The sequence below is a fragment of the Bactrocera latifrons genome, unplaced genomic scaffold, assembly GCF_001853355.1.
Source record: "Bactrocera latifrons isolate USDA-ARS-PBARC rearing strain unplaced genomic scaffold, ASM185335v1 scaffold_346, whole genome shotgun sequence".
Classification (NCBI taxonomy): Eukaryota; Metazoa; Arthropoda; class Insecta; order Diptera; family Tephritidae; genus Bactrocera; species Bactrocera latifrons.
The window spans coordinates 189,306-212,425 of record NW_017536986.1 but is presented as its reverse complement, the minus strand read 5'-3'; the positions used below and the strand labels follow the sequence as shown (position 1 = coordinate 212,425).

Genomic DNA, 23,120 nt, shown 5'->3' with positions numbered 1-23,120 from the left:
TTTTGATGAGATTTATGTTCAAAGTGAGGGGACAATTCCATCTATTTATATGCGAACTAGTCTGTCAGCTTTTGAGATATCAGTTTCAAAATCCGTATACCTCCTTCTCCTCAATAATACGGTTATTTTTAGTGCAATCACTGATCACCACTGATGGACCACTTTAGCATATAGCAGCTATACAAACTGAGCGATCGGAACGAAGTCCTTGTAAGAAAAACTCTTATATTTGGCAAGATATCGTCACGAAATTTAGTATAAAATGTTTTCCAAGAATATGCTACAATCTCCGAATAAAATGTTAAGATCGGAACATTATAGCATATAACGGCCTTACAAAAAGCAATCGGAATGAAGAGTTTGCAGTGAAAATTTTTTTATTTAAGAATTTTGGCATGAATTGTTGTCTCATTATGCGATAACGTAGAAATTGTGCAAATCGTATCACTATAGCATATAGCTGTCATAAAAACTGGCAGATCAAAATCAATTTCTTTTATAGAAGCTTTTTATTAGCGAACGATATTATACCTCAAACGTTTTTCTTGTTTATTTTATTAAATAATTTCTGTTTTCGCTTTTTTCATTGGAAGCATTAGAAAATACAAAAAAAAAAACATCTTTTTATTTGAATAGTTAAGAAAAAACACAAATATATATGAAAATGTGTGATTCTGTTTTAACTAAAAACCCCTATCGTAAATGTCTACCTGGGTAGTATTCATTTTTCGAAGCGTGTCTCTTATTGTAACGTCCATAAATGTATTTTTTGATATTAAGCACATTTTTAAAGCAACTTGCATATTTTAAATTATTAGAGATTTTAGATAGTAGAAACCGTTCGTACATTTTTTTTTCCCAGAAATTCCAAATTCCTTACTTGAATGTTATAAAATGCATGCAAACCTGTAGACTTGTACCAATCGTTTGCCTCCCTTTTCAAAAACGTGCCTGCAAAAATTTGCCTGATTGTCGTAAACACCGAAGCAGTCCACACCACAAACACCACACAAAAAAATAACGAAAAATAAAATAAAATAAAGTGAAARAAGCACACACAGTTTTTCATTCATTCATTCAATTTCCGTTGTAGAAAACTTCTGTGTCAAAGTGACGACGAAGATGATATGGAATACTAGTGAACTAGCGAGTCTAGTGAAAGGCTAGATATACTCGTAGCATTAGAAAAGCTGCTTACACAACAACAACAGCAAGAAATCGTACTCGTACACGTATTCGTATTCGTAGAAGGAGTACAATGTAGAAAATCGATAGCCACATTTTGTATTCGTACACAACAGTTACAAATAAATAATAATATTTACCTACTACGCTCATACACATAGTAATTATATATACACATACATACATACATATATGTAGCTAGTTAAATATGGCGATGTGTATGTACCTATACATACATATTTAGGACTCATTATAGCTAAACGCATTCGTATGTTTATTACAGTGCACACATACATATAGCAATATCTGTATTAGGGTGTTGTTTTTTTTCTTTTTTTTGAAAGTTTCAGTTAGAAATGAAAGCGTGAACACGCTCGTTTTAGTTTCATTTTTAACCTTTCCCAAATCATATTTCWCTTCCCGAAATCATATTGCTTTGCCAATAAGCAAATAAATCGGCTACTTTTAAAAAGTGATATTCTTCTACAAAATTTTCTGCGCCACAAAAAAGGTATRAATGATTTTATGATTTTTTCCATAAAAACACCCGTTTAAAAGTTATACGCATTCAAAGTTCAGCAACAAATATAAAGAGCGCTCATAGCTCTCATTGGAACGTACCTGGATTTTTATCCAGCCAAGAACTGTCAACTTAGCACCATTCCTCGAAATTACTTCAATAATGTTTTCTGCCGCCATAACAACAACGCTTATAGTAGTTATTTAAACACTTTGTGTTGCTCATACGACGCGGAGTACATTTGATGATTTGCTGTATAACTTTAAATGCATACAACTTTTAAGGGAATATTAACAAAAAAATCAACTTGGAAAATAACGGACACCCTAATGCATGTGTATGAATATATGTATGTATGTTCGTCTACGCATTGTATACATAACAGTATTCGCAATTTGCAAAGTAAATTATAAAAAAATTGACAATTCGTACTGTTCTCCTCCGCCCCCCATATCGCTAAACACAAGAGCAAAGCAATTGTCTGCCGCAAATTCAACAGTATTTAAATAAGTATGTATGTATTATGCTTATTGCAAACTCCAGAGCAGTATTTGTGCGATTTATTTGTTAAAGCTTTTAGTATTATTTTCGAATTTGCAATTGCACTTGAAGTAAAACTTGATATGCAAATGCTAAAGCACGATATGTAAAATAGAAAACAATAAAAATATTTATATGAAAGTTATAAAATAAAATATTGTAGGGCTTGTTTTGCATTTATATAATTAATATAAAAAGTGTCATACAAATAAATATAAGCTAAGTACAACACACATATGTATGTTTGTAGCATAAGAAAGTACATATGTAAGTACGGCGACAGCTTTATTTGAACAAAAAATAGATAAAAAAAAACACAGAAAACAAAACAGCAATTCAAAATATATTCGTATATATGTGTAAAAATAGCAAACTAAACACTTTTCTAATAACAAATTTTTAATTTATAAAAGCTCTTTCAGAAAAGCATTTTTTCATGCAGCAAACGAAAGTACCGAAAGCAAGTGCAAGCTCGAAAAAAGCTTTTTTCCCTCAGCAAACGAAAAAACCGAAAGTAAGTGCAAGCACGAAAAGAGTTTTTTTCCCTCAGCAAACGATAATACCTAAAGCGAGTGCAATCTAGAAAAAAGCTTTTTTCGCACAAAAAACGAATCTAATAAAAGCTCGGAAAAAGCTTTTTTTCACTCAGAAAACAAAAGCATCGAAAACTTATGAAAGCTCGAAAAACGCGCTCTTGTAAAAGTGAAARCTGCACATTTCGTTCTAAGCAATTTTGCACTGAAATACATCACAGCAGCTGCCGTTTAAGTTTATAATTGCGAAAAAATATATATTTTGTTACACAGTAGTGTATTTTGTTAGTAAACAAATGTTTTGCTGAAAATTCTAAAAATTTGAATTATTGAACTATATGTTGAATTTGACTTGAAAAAGTTATTTATATATACATTGAAAGACAAGGATTGTGATAATAGTCATAATTATTATGTGTTTTGTGTTCTCAGCGTGTTGTACCCTAGAAAATCAGAATTCGTTTAAAATGTTGAAAATGTTGTAAGTAATGTAGGAATGAAATAACACACGCCAATTTGCTGAGCGGGCGTTGAATATCAGCAAAATWGTAAATGAATTGCAAAGTATATACTTGATAAGGTTTGAATTGTAATGTAAATCGAATTTGGCTTAAAGAGTTACTTAAGTTTAGACTAGTCAAATATGTAGCACTACAGTTAAGGTAAAATGGTAAATATACTTATGTATCATACTGTGTTAAACAATAATACAAAATTAACGACACACACATACACAATTTTCAGTTTCGGCAAATGTGTAYGCAAATATTATACGAGTTTTCTTCCCAAAAATGTAACTTTCGAAAACTATTTTGAAAATTATTTTTTTTTTTTTCATTTTTGTTAACACTAAAAAGTACCTTCCAAAAACGATTTTGAAGAGTTGTATAGTTTGAACAAAAATTTGTTTTATTAGATTTGTGCAAAAGCTTTAATGCGCTTAGCAATTCACTTGAATTGAAGCGCAAAAAAACATGAAATATTGTATATATTAATATGTGCTTAAAAAGCTTTGCTAAAACTGTACGAAAATAAATTTCCGTAACATAAACTTAATAGCAGCTCATTAAGCTATAGAAAACAATTGTTGCAATAAAGTGGTCCGAATTTGGTTTATTTAACAGCTTTAAAAGGTGAAAACTTAAATTTTTGTGTACAAAAATTGTAGAAACTTCAGAAAATATGCATCGGAGTTAGAGGTTATATATTATGCACGTAATTATATAACGGATTTTTAAACTAATTCAATTATGATGAAGGCGTAGGCTACAAAGCAGGAATATAGTGCTRTATTCGTTGCTCTCTTCGTTTACTCCACTCTCTGATATAGCCTGTGAAGAAGTATAAATAATACTAGTCGCTGTAGAGCGACTTCTCTTCTTTGTCGCATTTTTTATTATGCTTTTAGCCTAATTGGTCAGTTGTTGCTGGGATGATCAGCTGCGTTTCTCTTTATACATTAGTGAATCTAGTAAAGTGCAGATTTAAGGGAGATTGCAAGCAAAGAAAAAATGAATTAGGCTCTTATCTAGACTTGGAAAATATTAATGGCAATAGGTTAAAAAGCTTAATAATAATTGATTGAATGAGATTAACAGATTTTTATTAAAAAATTTAGAATAAAATATAAAATAACTTTAAAATTCAGAGTARGTCTTTTACTGAAAAACTTAAAATCTATTCGAATTAATCCGAACACGGAATCGAGACACGAACGATTTTACTTTAAAAACTAAAAAATCGAATTATTCCGAAAACATATTTGAGGCTCGCAAGATTATTTTTGAAAATTTTGATTAGAGTTGACAAGTATAGATTATCTACGTTTGGGTTTCACTCAAAGGAGTCAAAAAGTTATTCAGAAAACCATATTCGAGACTCGAATGTATTTTTAAATTTTCTTCGAATTAAAATTCTCACAAACTCAGAAATATTTCCAATTATTCTGATGAATATATTAAAGACTCGAACGATATTCTTTTTAAAACTTTCTTAGAATGAAAATACTCAAAAAAAAAAATGCACAAAACATATTGGAGACAAGATAGCTTTTATCATAAACTTTATTATATTTGAAAAATAAAAATCATTTCAAAATATATTTAGATATTATTTAGAGAAGATTTTTACTCCGAAAAAACTCAAAAAAAGTTCCATGGATTCTGAAGAACTTATCGATTGATTTTATMGTAAAGACTATCTTAGAATTGGTATGTCAAAATGAATTTAAAGTATTTAGGAATTGGCAGAGTTTCATCAAAAAACTTACTTTACTTTACAAAAACTTCTGCTATTTCAATATATTATAATCGATTTTTTAATTAGTTTTTATATTTGGGCCAATTAGATTATGTGGACATCCTTCATAAATAAATTCTTCACGAATTTTGAGCTATTGATAATGAGCTCAGAAAAATATTCACCCTCAAAATTTCATCCGCAAAAGTTTAAAAAATATTTAAAATAATTTTATAACTCAAATCCAATAAAAAACAAAAKAATTCAATAATTCTTCGAATTATTTCGAAAACTAAATTATATTTAAGACGATTTCGCAATATCTCCGCACAATATATAACCTCTACCGGGAACTATATAAATGTTCAATGATTGCAATACAATAATAGCAAAACAATCAAAACTCTCCTAAATGACCTTTCATAAACTAAAATCCACAAATGATCTATGAAATTCCATTATAATTTATTATTTTTCATAATTTCTAATATTTGCTGTATTAATTTATTATCATAATATTGAATTTCTTATGATTTGTGAACATAGCTACCCAATAGCGTCGGCGCTATTAGTTCCTGGCTATGGGAAGCAAAAGCTAAATAAAAATAAAATTCACTTCAAAACGTTTTGCAATACCTACCTGCATACTAAACACATATACAAATTGTAACAAATCGATACAGGATTCTATTTACAAAATAAAAAAAATTAAAATAAAAATAAAAAATATTTTTCTTCAGCGCAAAATTGTAAATCTTCAAATAAAGATAATGGCAATCGCTAAATAAAATTCAAATGAAAATCCAAAATACGTTTGCTTYATTAATTCAGCCATAAATGGAATAAATATGTGGGCAATAATGTAAAAATGTGTAAGTATAATATTATTAATGATTACTGCGTTTTTAGGCAAAGCGTTAGAGCTCGTATCAAAAAGGTTACGTATACGTCGCGTACCACCAGAGTAGTAATAATTAATGTTGCGTGTTTCAACACTAATAATGCTATTAATACTTGGCATGCTGCTATAACTTTTGCACGAGAAGTTTTTATTATATTTTAAGCTATATATATTGAGCTCTGCATCAAGTTGTAAAAACTCAGTCGGGTACAAATGATTGTGAAAAGTTGCGAATATCATCAAAAAGCAATTATTTAAAATAAGTAATTGGCTGCGATCTCTCGCGACCTTTTCAACAACCAACCAAGAGATTGTGTTAATGAATTCGACTATACTGGCCCATGCAAACTAATGGATCAGTCGTTAAATGTTCGTGTGAGTTCGTTGTACCGCGATTGACAATACATAAGATAAATTGTTAAAGAAGCTACAATTATTGATATTTTATACATGGTACGTTCTAAAGTAAACAGGACTTTTTTAATGCCTATCCAGAATCAGAATGCACGAGGAYATAAATGTTGTCGTGAGGACATAAATGACGATCRAGATGTGTTTGACCGAGTATTTGGGCTGGCGAAACGTGTGTGCACGGTTTRTTCCGCACAAATTTACTGACGACCAAAACTTGCTCAGAATCCAATATTCGAAGGACGATTATTTGACAAAAAATCACATTTTAAYCATTMACCACTCCCCGTATTYAGCTCATATGACACCGTGTGACTTCTTCCTTTTCGGAAAAATGCATTTGCCCATGAAAGGAAAGCGTTWTGCAGACGTAGAGGCCGTTCAAAAGGCTTGCACCGGCATACTGGCGGCCATACTGGTCAACGAGCTAGAAYCCGCGTTCGACATGCTTTTGGACCGGGCATGAAGCATAATATTTTGAATAAAATAAATTGATTTTGTCAAAAAAAACTATTTGTTCTGTCCTGTTTACTTTRGAAAGCACCTTATAAMCACCYGATAAGTTAATTCTTACGTTTTTAATAAAAGAAATAAACTCCTGAGCAACAGTTTTCACAAACTTGATATATGGCCTTTAGAGCCTTCAGCGAATGAATAATAGATTGTTCGACAGTTTCGACGTTACATTCATAAACTTATGTCGCATCATCGGCAATTATCTGTTTGATGTRTGAGGTCCACAGCTACCTTGTCAAGCATCACTTTTGCARCCTTTAACGTGGTCGTATTTAGGCCTTTTAATAAGAGTATGGCATTAACTGGATTTATACCGCAAACATAAATCAAACTACATTGAYACGATCCACATTARCAGAGGTGGTTAGCCGACTGACAAAACGCAAGTTATTAATGACTTCACGACCCTCTGTATGGCTTTGTGCCACTCAAACACTTATGTTCATTGTAAAGTACTCACCCCAAAAMCCACGATTTTTGTGATTCCATTGGAAACACAAAATCTTCAAGAAACTGATTTTTCAATGCTTTTTTCTGTGGTAAAAATCACAACACAAATTTTCGGCAGTTGTCAAACAAACAATAATTAAACATATAAAGATCAAATTCCAACAAAGTTAAGAGGAAAAATATCTTACTGAAATCCGAGTCCGGGTCAAATTTGATCACATGGTATATCACAAAAYAGTCCTTAAACATTCGCCATTTATCACACTTTGTAACCAAATCCCGCAAATAGCTAAAAATAGCACTCAAGTATCATGTTTTTTGCTTTTCTTCTTATTTACTTTTTAATTATTTAATTGAATGTGTAATTTGTCCTTAATCTGTCACTGGTGAAAAGTGAGAAAAGGTTGGCGCAAAGCGACGAGGACGGCGCCAACTCGCCAACTCGCCAACTCACCATTACAACATTGTTAATTCATTTTCTTGATTGCTTACAATCTACACACACACACACATGCAAARAGATACTAAATAGCATCTGTGCTTGTGTGTGTGTGTTTGTGTGTGCATTGTCAACAATCTGCAAGGCAAAACTATTTTACTATTTGTCTGTGTCTCCCAACTGTTTGCTCATTTCTTCACTTGCGCATCATTTACACTACACCTTGTTGTTGTTATGATTGTTGTAAAATTACTGTGACCTACAAATTTACAAATATTGCTTGCACAGAGCCAATCTACAAGTATGCACATGCATATTTACACCAACTCAAATCCGAGGTGGAAACAATGAAGCGGAAGAMGCAGAGTAAAACAGCAACRACAACAACRTCAGCACACAAAGCACCATGGCACCAGTGCAATCTACTTAAAAGCATTATGATGCCGATGACTTCACTACAGCCAGACCAGAGACTGCAGTAACAATTACGTTTCGTAAGTGGTTGATATTGTTGCTGTAGTTCGAGTTCGAGTGGCTGTGCGGTATGTGTGTGTGTKTGTTTAGTTTGCATTTAATTGTTTATATGGCTGCATGCCTTTGAGATTTATGCTATCAACGCAATGAGAAGAGACGCAAGTAACACTGCAGAATTCTACAAAAAGCAACAGCAACAAGAACAAAATCAGCAACAAAATAATAAAAGTATAAAAAAAAATATAACTACAGCGCTTAGCAAATACTTCGCATTCCGCGCACGTGTCGTATACTCGACATTCCATTTGGTTGTGAACAACAGCAACAACAACAAGCAACATCTGCCAGCGTTAAAAACGATTTGAGCAGTGTTTAATAGTGCTAAAACGAGGAAATTTGCAAGCGTCCTCAGTGTGCAAGTAATAGAAATGTTTATTTTATGAGTGCAAAACAACCACTTACAACAACAACAACTAACAAACAGAAAGATAATCATAACCAAGCAGATAGCGTTGACCAGTCCAGTTTACGCTGTTAGCAACGTCTCTCAAGTATCAAGAGTTGCAAGAGTTGATCAAACAAACTGAAGCTGTACAAATGCATATCCTTAGTGTTGCGATTTTAATGCGCACATTCTATTTACTCGTATACATATATGAGTGAGTTTTTTTAAATTCTAATTTGGATTCTTATTGTAGATCGAAACTTGAGTTTGGTAAGTTCTGAAAGCGTAAAATTTAACCAATTTTCCAAAAGATTAATTTACACCTAACTAATCGATTACGGGACAGTCTTKTCCGTCTATTTCCCCTACTGCTGTTGAGTGCCATATGGACATGACCGCCCAAGATCTCTGACGATATACTAAATCATAAAAAAGTTGCCTCATAATGAATGAATATCAACGTGCACTATAGCAGATATTACATGTATATAGGCACCAACAAATATTTTTTGAGTTTAAAAGATGGAAGTTGTGATTCGCATGCACCTCAAGCTTAAAGTTTGGGTCTCTCAACTATTTGCTCTTTTTAAGTCAAAAGGAGAAACTGAATAGTCCTCGCATAGGGTAAATTATCGTAACCGACTCAAAAAATTACGTCAGTTTTTTAAAATATCTTAATTTTTTGGCTTAAAGTAGTAGGTAGTATACTTGCGTGCCTGTGTGTAGTAGGTAGTATACTTTAGGGTACTTACAATGGTTTTCAAGTAAAGCTGTACACAAATTTCAAAATTGTATATTTTAATATTRTCGGAGGCTATGCCGCGAGCCCACTTGAAATTTTAACTCTAACTTTATGGTAATATTATTCTATATTTTTTTCTTATTATTGCAGCTTATTTTATAAAAAATGTWTTGGCCATTTTAAGATCACAAATTGAGGCAGTCTTATGAAGATGCCCTCGCGGCATTTTTGAAAATTGGCTCAGTAGCTGCGATTTTGTCTCAAAATTTCAATTTGCAATTTTATATACTCTAATACATGTTTAAGGAGTCATCCACACTCGCGGTTTGATCGAAAGCATGATGATTTAGGAGTAGTCAAGCCCTGAAACTACCCGTGCACTGATTGTGCACATCAGTATCTCAGTCAACTCTAAACGCGTTTTATCAGAAGTTTTGACACGAATCTTCCAAAATGTGTAAACTACTATTAATTTAAAAAAACTCTCGCTATGTTTATACATCAGCTTTATTGATTTTTTTTCGATATTTAACAGCTTTTTTTAACCTTGAACTATGAYTACTTGTATGTTCTAAAATGAACTTTTTCAGTTTTTCAAATATTCGAAAAAGCTTTTTTTTTATATGGCTGGGATTATAAAAATGATGTACACCCAACCCTTTTTTTTACACGGTAGATACGTCATCTGAAACCATGTAAGATGAAATAAACTATATTTACTTCGAAAAACCGTGTAAAAAAAGTTGAAAACTATAAAATTTCAGATATGCATACAAATTGTATATTCATATGGCATTTTATTGAGCATTCAACTTAAAACTTCATACAGGTGAAAAATTGGTAAAGCAAGAAAAAACAAAAAGAAATCTGTTAATCCAGAAAAATTTGAATAGAAATAAATAAAAAATAGAGCTAATAATTATTCGCCGCTACTTGTCGCAATTGTTTGCGATGAACTGGTATCATCACTGGAGATATATATTTCAGCAATGATCATGCCAGTTACTACTATATATGTATGTTCATTTCAGCAACTGTTCTAAGTGTGGTAAAAACAAACATAATTACAAAACAGTAATTTTGAAATCGTACTAGATTAAAATRTTTTTACAATTTTTTTTTCAACYGTGTAACTTCAAATCCGTGTAAAAAGAACCCGTTTAAAAAGAGTTGGCTGTATAAAATTTTTTTAGTTTCAAGATTCAGCAGCGGAAATTTCTTGCCAAGAATTCGACTACTTCGCAATGGTAGAGTGCATTAAAAGGCGCGTTGAAATCGGAGTGTTGGAAAAACATTATATATATTTTTTTCTATATCCAATTTTGAGACCCGAAAATTGAGCGCGAAWGTAAACGATTTACAAAAAGTATTATAGCTTTATTCATATTCTCAGTTACTCTCAGTATACTTRACATGCTCAAATGTAACGGCAATCWTGCTTTTACTCCTTCTTCTGTTTTTACCGCCTCACATTTACTCACTCTCCCTCACCCACACTCTCACCAACTTCCTTTTGCTGTATTTACAGGCAACGCTGGCAATGTGAATGACATTGTGAGCTTTGTGGTCGAAGCTTTTGCCTTTGCTAGTCAACGAAAGCGCGCTCCATCACATACACACGCACACACTGGAACGCTGAAAAGTGAGCGCATATTTTAGAAAGTGTGTAGGTCCTTCTGCAGCTGATAACCAAACTGGTTCGTTGAAGTCAAAATCACAATTGTTTAGTCTCACTTGGATACTCGTCGAAAGCGGTTGCCAGAGATAACGCGGCACGCTGACATTTTTCCTCAAGCGACTCCGAACGCGAACACAACAAACATATAGCCGAGTAAAACGAAGAACCAACAAAAAAATGGTGTTGAATTAAATCGCCCCACACACTACTAACTTTATATTCATTAATGGTGCAAATACTTGTGGATTCGTGCTTTTGCGAGGGAAGTGCAAAGAATTTAGAAATAAATGAAATTATTATACAAATATATGTGGCAAAAGTTCGTTAAATAGTGAGCAATACGAAATAACGGTTTAATATTTATGAGTGTATGCATAAATTAAATGGTGTAATAATCGCAGACGCTGGTTGAAAGAATTTTACGCACTCCAAATATTTAGCTCGCTCCACCTACCCACCAGGTCTACCTATATTCGAACACACCTCCCACCAGCAGCGTGGAGTAGGAAGTGATATTCGTTGGCATACATTAATAAATAGCACAGGAGCCAAGCAGCGAAACCAACAGTTAGGCAGTCAGTCCTCTAATTGGGTTGTGCCTCCCTGTGTTGGTGCGCCTCCTGTGTGCGTGTTTGTGTATATGGTTGAAGTTTGGTGGCCTCACCGCACAGCTATAGCTCGTCGAAGCACTAAATTTGGCATTTAAGCGAAAGAAATTAATTTTAATTATGCCTTTCTATATGTATGTATGTGCTTCTCCGTATCTGTGTTTGGTAATAACTTAAAAATTGCTGCTGACTAATTGTCAAAGTGTGTGAGTGTGTTCGTAAATGACATCAACAAGTAATAAAACAGAAATTTTACAAGCGAAAAGCAAAAAAGATGCTGTAGAGCAGGGAATAATGTGCATTTAGTAAAAAAATATATATAAAAAAAATAGTAATATATACCAAAAGCGKGTCACAACAATCATTTAACGGTAAATAGTCAGCCAAAGGCACACAACACACATGCAAACAAAAATGTTATAGTATACAAAGAATATAAGATATTGGYCACATACAAAGTCAATGTGAAAGACCACCTGTGAGTCACAATAATAACCATAACAACAACAACAAGAACAACGATTCATAAATATATACACAAAGGAATCGTCATAAGACGACAACGCAGCCACCTACATACAAACGCAAATATAAGCAAATACATATACACATATTATTTAACCAGCGTGAGCAAACGGCGACCAACTCTTATAGCAATTAAGCATCCACCTTATCGACTACGCTTTGCAACCCTACAGACCACCTACGTAGACGCCGTGTAATAGCGACGCTTACGCCACAGCCTACACATGGGTCGCCGCAAAGATAAGCCGCGTCTCATACCGGAACAGGATAAGCGCATCTGTCGCGCCATTTGCCTCTGCCAATTGACCATGGTCTTGTCCTGTGTGTCCATCGTTTACCTGAGCGTTGCCATCTATTCGCCATCACTTAAGTGAGTAATCATTGGTAATTGCTTGCAGTGCGACAGCGTGTGGCGTCGCACGTACGCAACTCCTCCTGAATCGTTTCATATAAATACGTATGTATGTATRTGTGTATATCATTGCGCGAGTCAAATAAGCAAATAATCATAATGCGATCTGCCAACCGATTTGCTGTCAAATTTATGCATTATGAACGGGTCTTAGRTATATCTGTATACCGCTGCTTGGATTCTAAATTAATACTTATTTGCATTCGAAGTCACAGTGGGCATTTAAGGCCGTTTTTCATATTTGGTAATGCACTAATTTGAATATTTTTATCAGTTGATTGCAAAAGTAAACAAATAAAATTTACTTTAAAACTTTATTAACTTAAAAATATATAAAGGCTAATAAAAAAAGATCTATTATTTTGCAATATACTGCAGGTTTTAATAAGCATGGTTGAAATTAKGTCAAATATGCACCACGTTTCYATTACCAAAAAACTRGGACAGCCGATTTTCACAAGGTTGTCTTGAGACGATTAWTTCGCTAGCAAAATCTCTTGTTATAGACAATAGCAGATAATAATCCAGATTCGTCCCGAGCTGACGAAGCCTTTGGCARGTCATTATCAATTTGGGTGGCCTCGTATTGTTTTAATGAAACATACTAAATCTCCTATTGGCCAAGGCTGACCGCTTCTGGGCGATTGTTTCCTTCCAACGGTCCAGTTGTTGACAGTACAGGTACAGAGTTTGGTAGTCGGAGAGTAGCTTTTAGAAGATGATTACTTAGTAAAGCTACACCTTGACTAACTTGTATTTGGCTTTGAAATGACGCCGACATGCTCCACTCCATTAGATGGGTGACAATATTGTGCATAGTGTGGATATTATTGCATGCCTTCCGGCCCTTCGGACCGCCCGGTTGATCAAAATCTTTCTGACCGTCAACTTTGTTWGCCCACGTTTGCACAAGCTCACTGCGATTCGACCAAAAATCATGGCTAGCGTTATCGCCTCTATCGAAGAAAAACCGTAAAGTATAGCAAATTTRCTGGTGTCTATCTTTGATGTGAGCTCAAACACTCCTGAATCAAGTAATCATATAATATTAATTTTGGAACAGCAAATATAATCAGTATAAAGTTATTATCTAGTCAGTGTAGGTATTTTTCATTCAGATTAAGCTGTCGCAGATCTGGTAGACACAGAACGTCAAAGAGATTTCACACGAGTTTCTGGAGCTACCGAACCCAGTTACGTGGAACGGTGTTTATTTTCGCTATTGAATTTTTTTTTTTTTTGGTATATACGAAGGCGATTTTATATATATAAAGCAAAAGCGCTACTTTTTGTAGTTAAATATTTTATCTTCGGCAAAGAAAACGGCTTTATATAGAGCAAGTTATCATTCGCAATGCTTTCTGCTATTGTAGGCGGTATTTGGCGACCACCTATAAATGAACCCATTACATTACCGCATAAGCTAAGTTACTCTTCTTGAAAAGATCTATATCCGTTTAAGCTGCTTTAACCCTTATATGTCAACGGSCGAATCTCTTTTAGTGATTCACTGTTCGGCGTCAATTCTAAGCTACAAATGAGGTCATGTTCACTTCCACGGGTTATTTTGAACAATGGTAGTTCCTCTCTTCCTGCGTTAAACTGGTCTCGGATTATATATGTATGCATACTTTCAAAGTTGTAGTATTTTTTTTTTTCTAATGCTTTCTCTTGCTCAAGAACCACGAAGTCTTTAGTATATTTCTAAATAAATGTAGAAAATTCTATTGAGGACACAGTCTTGAACTGAATTACAATCCTTAATTGTGGTTTCAAAAATCGCATAATACAAAGTGCGTTCCAAAGYACACAAGACTCTAGCRCCCCGTTAGAATCTGCTATCTTTATCGATTGTTCAGTGATAAATTCATGACATTTCATTGATTGGAAGTGAAGGTATTGCGTTTTAAGTATCAGTATATTTGTGTTATCGGGTCGAAAATGAGCTTCGAACAAAAAGCCAACATAAAATTTTGTTTTACAATTGGTAAAACTTTTATCAAGACGTTTCAATTGATGAAAAAAGTTTATGGCGCTAATTGCCTGTCCCGTAGCAGAGTGCACGAGTGGTTTCAACGTTTTCAAAGTTGTCGTGATCACATAAATGACGATCAAAATGAGTGATCACCGGAAATTCCATCTAAACTGTGCGTGAATTCACCAAAAATCAGCCGAAATCATTGAAATGGAATTGAACATCTCCAAAACATCGATTTTTCGCATTTTGACCGAACATTTGGACTTACGAAAGGTGTGTGCAGTTTGTTCCGCACAAATTGACTGACGACCAAAACTTGCTCAGAATCCAACATTCGAAGGACGATTATTTGACCAAAAATCGGAGCTTAACCATGAACCACTCCACGTATTCACCTGATATGGCACCATGCGACTTCTTCCTTTTCGAAAAAATTAATTTGCTCATGAAAGGAAAGCGTTATGCAGACGTAAAGGCCATACTGATCAACGAGCTAAAACATTCGTTGGAATAAAATTTTTGAATAAAATAAATTGATTTTGCCAAAAAACCATTCATTTTTTTTTTTTTTTTTTTAAGTGCTGTTTGCTTTGGGAATCACCATGTATTGCTGAGTGTGATTAGTTTCTAATTTTTCATCAAAAGTCTTCTTCTTCAACGTAATTGTACATACATACATACGTATATACTCTTTACTGCACAGTGTAATTCAGACACAATAATTACTTTGCTATTCCACAACATTTTAACACCATATTTTGCACTTGCAGAGCATTCAAATCTGGTTTCGAACTCGACCCCGTTATGTGCCAAACGGTCGATCGCCAAATGCCAAATAACTGYCCGTGGGCCTCATGTGGCGAATGGTGTCTGACGCGTACAAGTGGGTTTTGTCCACAAATACACTCGGTGGTGCGGCGTAACGGTACCGATATTCAACTCAATAATTGCACACGAATCGCCAATACATCCTGTGCCATGGTAAGTGCTGAAAATTCAATTTGGCAACCTTTTTATTTTGAAGAAAGCGGACAAAATAGACACTCAAGTGTGAGATTGGGAGTAAGTGGGGATGTGTGTATGTATGTGTTAGGATATGTGTGCGTATGCTGTTGACAAGTACACAGTTTTGACATTTACCCAAGTGCTAAAGAGTGATTTTCGATTTTCCTCGATGTCATTGATGGCTATTTCCGTACATTCATCCATATTTATATGTGTTTGTATATATGTATACTTAGAGCGCCGGAAATGGATAGCAGTTGGGTATTTACGTAGAACGGATTCGATGAATTCGTGTGCTATTTGACGTCATTTCATTCAATTTGGAGACTCGTGTGCTGTCGATGGTTCATTTAATTGCAATGCTCTTGAAAATATAACACAGGAGGACTGGTGATTGGCGTCAAAATAGCTCAAATAGAGGGGGTTACGCCCACGATGGCAATTAATTGACTCTGTGTTGAGTAATTTTTTTTTAAATATTTTATGAAAATGAATTTAGCATAATTTTAGTTTCATATTGAATGGGCTTAAGTAAGACCAAAACCGTATTTGACCCTTAACCTTTGAATAAGGAGTAGCCTTTGTATCTAAATTGGTTTTCGAACCGAATTCACACTTTCTTTACATTTAGACTAATTTTAATTAAACCTTCAATTATATTTTGAAATTAAGTAATTAATTAATGTTCGTAACTAGATCGACATGAATCGTTTGAATAAATTCAACTGCAATAACGGCACAGTTTGTAATAATATTCGTGGCGTCTTCAACTGCTCCAATGGTAAGAAAGTCATATACAGAAGCCAACTAAGAAATTAAGTTCATCCATTGATATATTTTAATTTTTTGATCTTCACCAAAGGTCACTGCAAAAACATGTCCGAATTCTTTTTGTGTCATCATAAGCCTGATGGCCCAACTATTAACTCCGCAAAGGACAATACGAAATTGAATGGATTTTTCGAGTGTCACGGCGTACACTGCACGAAGATCAAGAAGCCGTTCACATGCGATCGTTACTGCACGAAGATTACAACGACATCGATCAATGTGCTGTTAATGCATGTAAGTACATACATATACAAGTATATTCACCTATGACTGGCGGTAATGTACTTTAGTTTCTCAGCAAAACTAATGATTATCCGAATTGTTTTTTGAATTCATTCGAAACGCGAAAATATATAATTAACTCGAGTTTATAATGTCACATGAGTTAATAGTATACTATATATTACACAAAATACCATTATAGAATATAAGCCTGACAGCATTGCTCGGAATACTCATAGATTGTGAAAAGTTTAACTGGAATATCAATTTTGATTGAGTTTCGAAGATTGCACTGCAATTGGATCGTCTAAACGCGAAGGATTGTCCTCCCTTCGACGCAGACTCACATAGGCTTAGCAATCTGATAAATTCCATGATGCTGCTAGGTGCTACTGGAACAGTGTAATCTCTATTACGCAGTCTAGAATCAGCAGCTTGTCAGTTTTGGGCGCCATGTTGCAAATCGAACAGTTCGCAGAAGAGACTATACCCATCTTAAACATTTGCTTCTTAAGCCTGGAGTGTCCCATGTTAAATACCAAAAGTAGCAGAAACTTGTCTCTGGAGAGTTTAATTATATGATTGATGGTGAGTTTCTAAGCCATTAGCAAATTTGGCAGACCAACCATTTCTCTATTTCCTGAGAAACTGTTCTTTTATGGTATGGCGACCATCCGCAATGAAGGATTTCGTCCCTACTATCTTAGAAGCCGCTGCAAAGCGGGACAGCTTGTTAGCCAGTTTATTTGCATGCAGTTGCAATCTAATAAATTACGATCCTCCTTATTGCCTCAAGCGTGGATTTACTCTATTCGCTGTAATATGCCGAGGGTATTTCCCTCTTTTGATAATGCTGTCGCTCAGTAGAAGATCCAGAGATGTGTGAGTTTAATCCCAAAAGATATTCCTAGAACAACTATTTTATTATTTGATCTGCATTTGACTTATGGATTYCTGAATGTTTTTATTTCTTCTGCTATGTACAGAGTTTGTCCGGAAAGTAATAGGACGAAGACGAAACTTTCAAATTAGGCTCCTTCTCGTCGATGCAGCGCCCCAACGCGATTTCCAAGCATTGATGGCGTCACGAAGGCATCCTCCGGTATATCGCCCTTTTCAGGAAACGAAAGAAAAAAGTCCGGGCGACCAAATCTGGGCGATAGGGCGGCTGAAGCCTTGGGATGCCGGCCTTGGTTAGATAGATGCTTACAAGAAAGGYGGTGTGAGCCGAGGCATTGTCGTGGTGCAACTTCCAATCGGYTGCGATGTCTTGTCGGTCCCGATTGAGCCTTACTTATAGTATCTTGYTGACTCCCACGTAAAACTTGGCGTTGACGGTTTGTCTAGGAGGAACAAATTCATGGTGGACGATGACTTTGATGTGAAAAAAGACAATGAGCATCGTTTTCTCTTTGAATTTGCTCATTTTTCCGGTCTTCAACACCAACTCTTTCCCGGACCTCCAAACAGGCCTGGTACCACCTAAACACAAMACTTCTTGCTAAAGCAATATCTTAGTAAGCCTGCTTGATCATATCAAACGTCACTGTCGCAGACTTACCGAGCTTCACATCGAATTCAATCGCGTGCTTCTGCTCTAACGAACGCTGCATTTTCGGCTTATATCACTTGTCCTGATCCTTCAGGTGCTCGGAGGCAACTGGCAGCYGCTGGTATGTTAGCTAGGAACGCCTTCTACCGAATCCAGTTGGTGCGCATACACTCCGAAGTACAGTCGCGACTGAAGAAAATTAATCCTATTACTTTCCGAACAATCCTGTACTAAGCCTAACTAGGAAACAACGTTTTAAGCTTCTTTAATAATTTGACATTAAACACATTGACTTTGAAGAAGTAGTTAKTCTAATGTTCGAAATATACGAAATATATAATTTCTCCTCATTAGGAAGACACCGTTATCACCGCCGATTGCGACACCGCTGTTGCCTTCAATGAGGCACGCGGCAGCGAACATGGTGTTAAAATTGAACCCACCGAAATCTGGAAGGATGRAGACGGTCAACTGCTGACAAATTGCGCTACGGTGAAGCGAGAGGGCGACAAGATAATGTAAGTGAAACTAACAAAATTATTTAAGAAGAAAGCTATCATAAATGTATAATATATAACAATAAATTTATAACGTGTTTTTTTGTTTTTATAAATAGCGCAACGGACTGCCTGAATGGCACCATATTGGAAACAGGCACACTGCCACAACCATTCATGAATTTCACACAATTCTGGAGCATATATGCGAATAGCACACATTCCGTCGATCCAGAACAACGTTTCCTACCTAATCAGGCCAATCTGACAATTTACACGTGGAAAAAGTTATATATCAATTTGGAGGGCTGCGTGAATACATTGCGAGGCGAATGCAAGGATTTCGTGGCACGCTATGGCAACGATGGCGATAACAACACGGCGCAGTCACGCTATCAGTGTTACTACAACAAGGTGAGCGCCAAGTTCTTAGTTACTAAATGCGCTGAGATACTCGCTTAGCAAGTAAAGTGTGTACCAAGGGTGTGAGTAAAGAGGGAAGACGATTGAACTTCAATAGTTGGTTTTCCGGCACGCACATACCATTTAAAAYCACTACTTATGTATTTATGATGATTGAATTCATTTGCGAATGTTATATATATATTTCATATATATTTATATATTTCACAACACAGGATCCAGCTGTGGAGTTTGTGGTGGCACGCTACGACTTGGACAAGGTCTATCGTGAGCTGTTGGTGTCGCTAATTGTGCCGATTATTTTGTTTGTGGTTTCATCGATTTCACTTTGCATAATCACAAAATTGGTCAAGGTAATTCCTAAGTAATGAAATCAAATAAATATTTATTTCTTATGCGATAAACAACAAGCGTTCTAATTGAATAATTTATTACAATTAAAATCAAAGGTTGGCGACGATGCCAAAATGCGCTGCGTCTGCTCGGGTGATGACTCCGACTTGGAGGATAACTATCGTGGTAAACAACGCAAGCAGGGCACAAAAATCTACGAAACGGACGACGATATGGATATCAGGCGCAGAAATGTCGAGGTGAGTCTGTTTGGAGGCCTTTTCGAGCTCATAAGCTCAATCTTACAGCGCAAACCGCGTTTCGGGTTCGCTTAATAAACCTGTGTTTCGACAAAACAAGGTAACTCTTAACTCCATTTGCACTAAATGCTTTTCACAAATAAAAAAGTTTTGCATACAAGAACTTGATTTKCAWCGGTCAGGTTATGTGACAGATAAACCTATCACTTGCCTACCTGAACAATATGTTAGAAGATCAAATTCGTCAAGTAAAAATAATTTAAGGACTTGATTTGATCGCTCAGCCAGTGTGACAGCTATATGCTATAGTAGGCCGATCCGAGCAATTCRTTTGGAGATTAAACTGCTAACTCGGACCATAATACATGCTAAATTTCGTCGAGATTTTGGTCGCTCAATTTGAATGATAGCATCTTCTCGGGAAAAAATTACGTGTGAAAAACTTCCGATCCTTTCTCGGTTGTCACGCTGATCATTTATGTATATATATTATAGGGTCTCCAACGATTTCTTCTGTGTGTAAAAAACTTTGTTACAATCTTATAATACTTTGTTAAAAGCATAAAAAATAGCCTTTATTGCCCTCAGTTAAACCAAAAACTTTTGCGATCTCTGCTCGCGAAATGTTGAGAGCCTCTGACAGTTTTATATTTCTACAACAAAGACTTTTGTTCATACATTAAATCAAATGTTATCAACATTAAAAGAACCAAATGTAAGGAGATAGGTAGCCGAAAACCCACATCAAAAACCAATGTTCCCTGCGTGATGGAGTATAGAGGAATAATAAAATTAGTTTAGCAAAAAAAGGTCAAGCAAAGTTACTGCATAAAGACCCATAACCAACCTTAATAAACATATACATAAAACCAGTTTACTTCAATGATGCTGATATAATGATGATATAATATTATTTTTTAGGAGGAACCACCCATCGACACACACGAAATGATCGGTAGCACGAAATCGCTGATACCGTTAAGTCCTGCCACCGAATCGGGCACCAGTGATCGTACCTACGACGATGAGAAAGCTTCCAGATGCGACGCGCCCGAAAAGCCACTCGTCGAGCTTTAAACGATAATTCGACGTTGAAGCGGAGATTCTAATATGCACAACTACATACACAAAATATTCAAGCCGCCATTTATACAAATCTTAGAACGCATAAATTTCAACAKGCGACGAGGATGACATCATTTGTATTTATATCGCTTCATAATTAACGATCATTTGATTATACGAAGACACCATAAAATACAATGACTGCCTTATACGAAAAAGAAATACAAATACAACAACAAAAAGGGAAGCAACTATTTAGAGAAGTAAAATCAAAAACAAAAAAAAAAAAAAAAAAAAAAAAAAAAAAAAAAAAAAAAAAAAATAAAAAAAAAAAAAAAAAAAAAAAAAAACACAAAAATNAAAAAAAAAAAAAAAAAAAAAAAAAAAAACACAAAAATATTGTAAAACTTGTGTATACACAAATAATGTATGTAATTACACAGGTATACATATGTATTTAGTTTACTGTTAGGCCAAAATCAAATGAAGAAAGTACTCTTTAAGTTTTGAGTTGCTTACAAAAAATTATATATGTTTCCAGCTTTGTGAATACAAGTGTAACTTAAAGTGTTACTTTTTCAATGCCTGAGTTTTCGGTTAGTCAAAAATTTCGAAATATACTATMGATCAAACTTGTGAACAATTTTGTAGCCGGATAGGTCTCCCTGGAAAAGGGTAAAAATTTCAAAAAACTCTATTGTTTTAAGCGCTACACCTAGATTGAAATTTATARGCTATACTTTTGAGAATACTATACTAAAATTTTAAAATTTTAAAATATTTTTGACATACTTTTTACAGACTTCCAAGGTGTAAGCCGCTCAGTTCAATCAGCACCGTCAGTTTATCTTTAAAAACCATTTTGGTTATCGCTGCGGTGATTACTCGAAGGCAAATGATTCGATCATTATCATCTGCCCTTTCTGAACATAGTTCTCGGTACAAAAATCTACCAGCTTTTTGATGTGTTCAAAAATCGAATTCCCGCATGTTGAAAACGACCAAAATTTTCGAAAAAATGCAACTTGTTTTTCAACGCCTCCATTTTGTTACCTTTGACTTTATGTGGCTCTTTACATAAGTTTTGACAACTAAATGTCACGTTTTGGACGAAAAGCCTTAAGCTTTTAACATGTACTTTTGACGATAGCATAATATTCAAGATACTATTATAGTAGAATTGTATGTGGGCAAGAGATCCTCAATATTACCGGCTCTTAGCAAAGTTAATATCTTCATAATTTTAACCGAATACTGTCCAATCAGTTCATACGCGTTGTGGCTAAATGTTCTGTCGAACACTCAAACTATATGGAAGATGGCGAGGTGGAATAATCTYCTCACTTCYTTGTTKATTGYCCGGCTTTTGCCAGACTGAGATTGAGATATCTCAGTAGATACACTTTTGTCAAACCTAGCGAAGTTGCTGGGATTGACATTAACCGTCTTAAGAAATTTGTGATAAGCACAAAACGTTCGTCGATCTATAAGGTTCAGAAGATACAGCTTTAGAAGTTTATGGATAACAGAAGGGACTGTCCAAGTGAGATACATCCATTTTGTATGAAACTTATGACCTAACCCAACTTGACCGACGAATGTGTAGAGATATCTTCATTAACTATCAGTGGCTTCTAGTTACATTTTAAATATAACAGTAAAATTGTGAGCTAAATATATAGTATATAGTTATTTTCGAAAACTTTTTTATAACAGTCAACAATTTTTTTAATTCATTTATTGTRCCATAAATGGGTCTTAAAAGCTACTTTCTCCTCCTATGGTCCAATAAAACCATAATTAGCATAACTAAGCAGGTTTTATTGACAYGTTATTTTCTAAGAACGTTCATCAAAATTTACAACTCTAATCAATCAAAAATAAGCACTCATTTCTCATATAAAAACAACAATTTGTATCTGAAAAGCTTTACTACTTATATATTAGATATATGTAAATTGCTTCTAGCCTTAAAAATCCGTTGAATATTTATTATCGAAAATGCATTTCTTATAAACCACCGAAGTGAAAATTATTAAGGGAAATGATCACTAGACACTAGAAGAAATATTATATTAAAATAAAATATTAATAATATATRAACTGTAATAAGAGGAGCAACTGTCCGTAATACACTTTATTATAAAAGACAATTAAGTCGATATTGAGAAACTCTAGTCTTAAACGTTGTTTTGAAATCAGCTTTACTAGATTTTTGCTAAGATAACTAAGGCTAAGTATTCAGTGGGGCGCAGAGTTCAAATATTAGTTAGTTGTTGGCGGTTACTCATAGTTGTCAATAATACGCTCCACTATGTGCTCAGCCTAAGCAACAAA

General features: G+C 34.7%; 3 protein-coding genes across 3 annotated transcripts in view; 2 read left to right on the top strand and 1 right to left on the bottom strand.

Annotated features, from left to right (window-relative positions):
* Positions 1-2,399, top strand: part of LOC108971504 (protein tipE) — a 6,762-nt gene extending 4,363 nt beyond the window's left edge. Inside the window, exon 5 of the mRNA XM_018937616.1 lies at positions 1,094-2,399. Coding sequence (XP_018793161.1) covers positions 1,094-1,139 — 46 coding nt within the window. The 3' untranslated portion in view covers positions 1,140-2,399. The remainder of the gene's footprint in view (positions 1-1,093) is intronic.
* Positions 2,400-12,261: 9,862 nt separating this feature from the next.
* LOC108971500 lies at positions 12,262-20,795 on the top strand. Its single transcript, XM_018937610.1, has 9 exons — positions 12,262-12,575; positions 15,366-15,576; positions 16,297-16,381; positions 16,463-16,665; positions 18,560-18,723; positions 18,822-19,116; positions 19,341-19,478; positions 19,575-19,718; positions 20,640-20,795. The coding sequence occupies exons 1-9, from the start codon at positions 12,430-12,432 to the stop codon at positions 20,793-20,795; spliced, it is 1,542 nt and encodes a 513-aa protein (XP_018793155.1). The 5' UTR covers positions 12,262-12,429.
* Positions 20,796-21,403: 608 nt separating this feature from the next.
* LOC108971484 (UPF0769 protein CG18675) overlaps positions 21,404-23,120 on the bottom strand; it is a 7,278-nt gene continuing 5,561 nt past the window's right edge. Inside the window, exon 4 of the mRNA XM_018937583.1 lies at positions 21,404-21,448. Coding sequence (XP_018793128.1) covers positions 21,404-21,448 — 45 coding nt within the window. The remainder of the gene's footprint in view (positions 21,449-23,120) is intronic.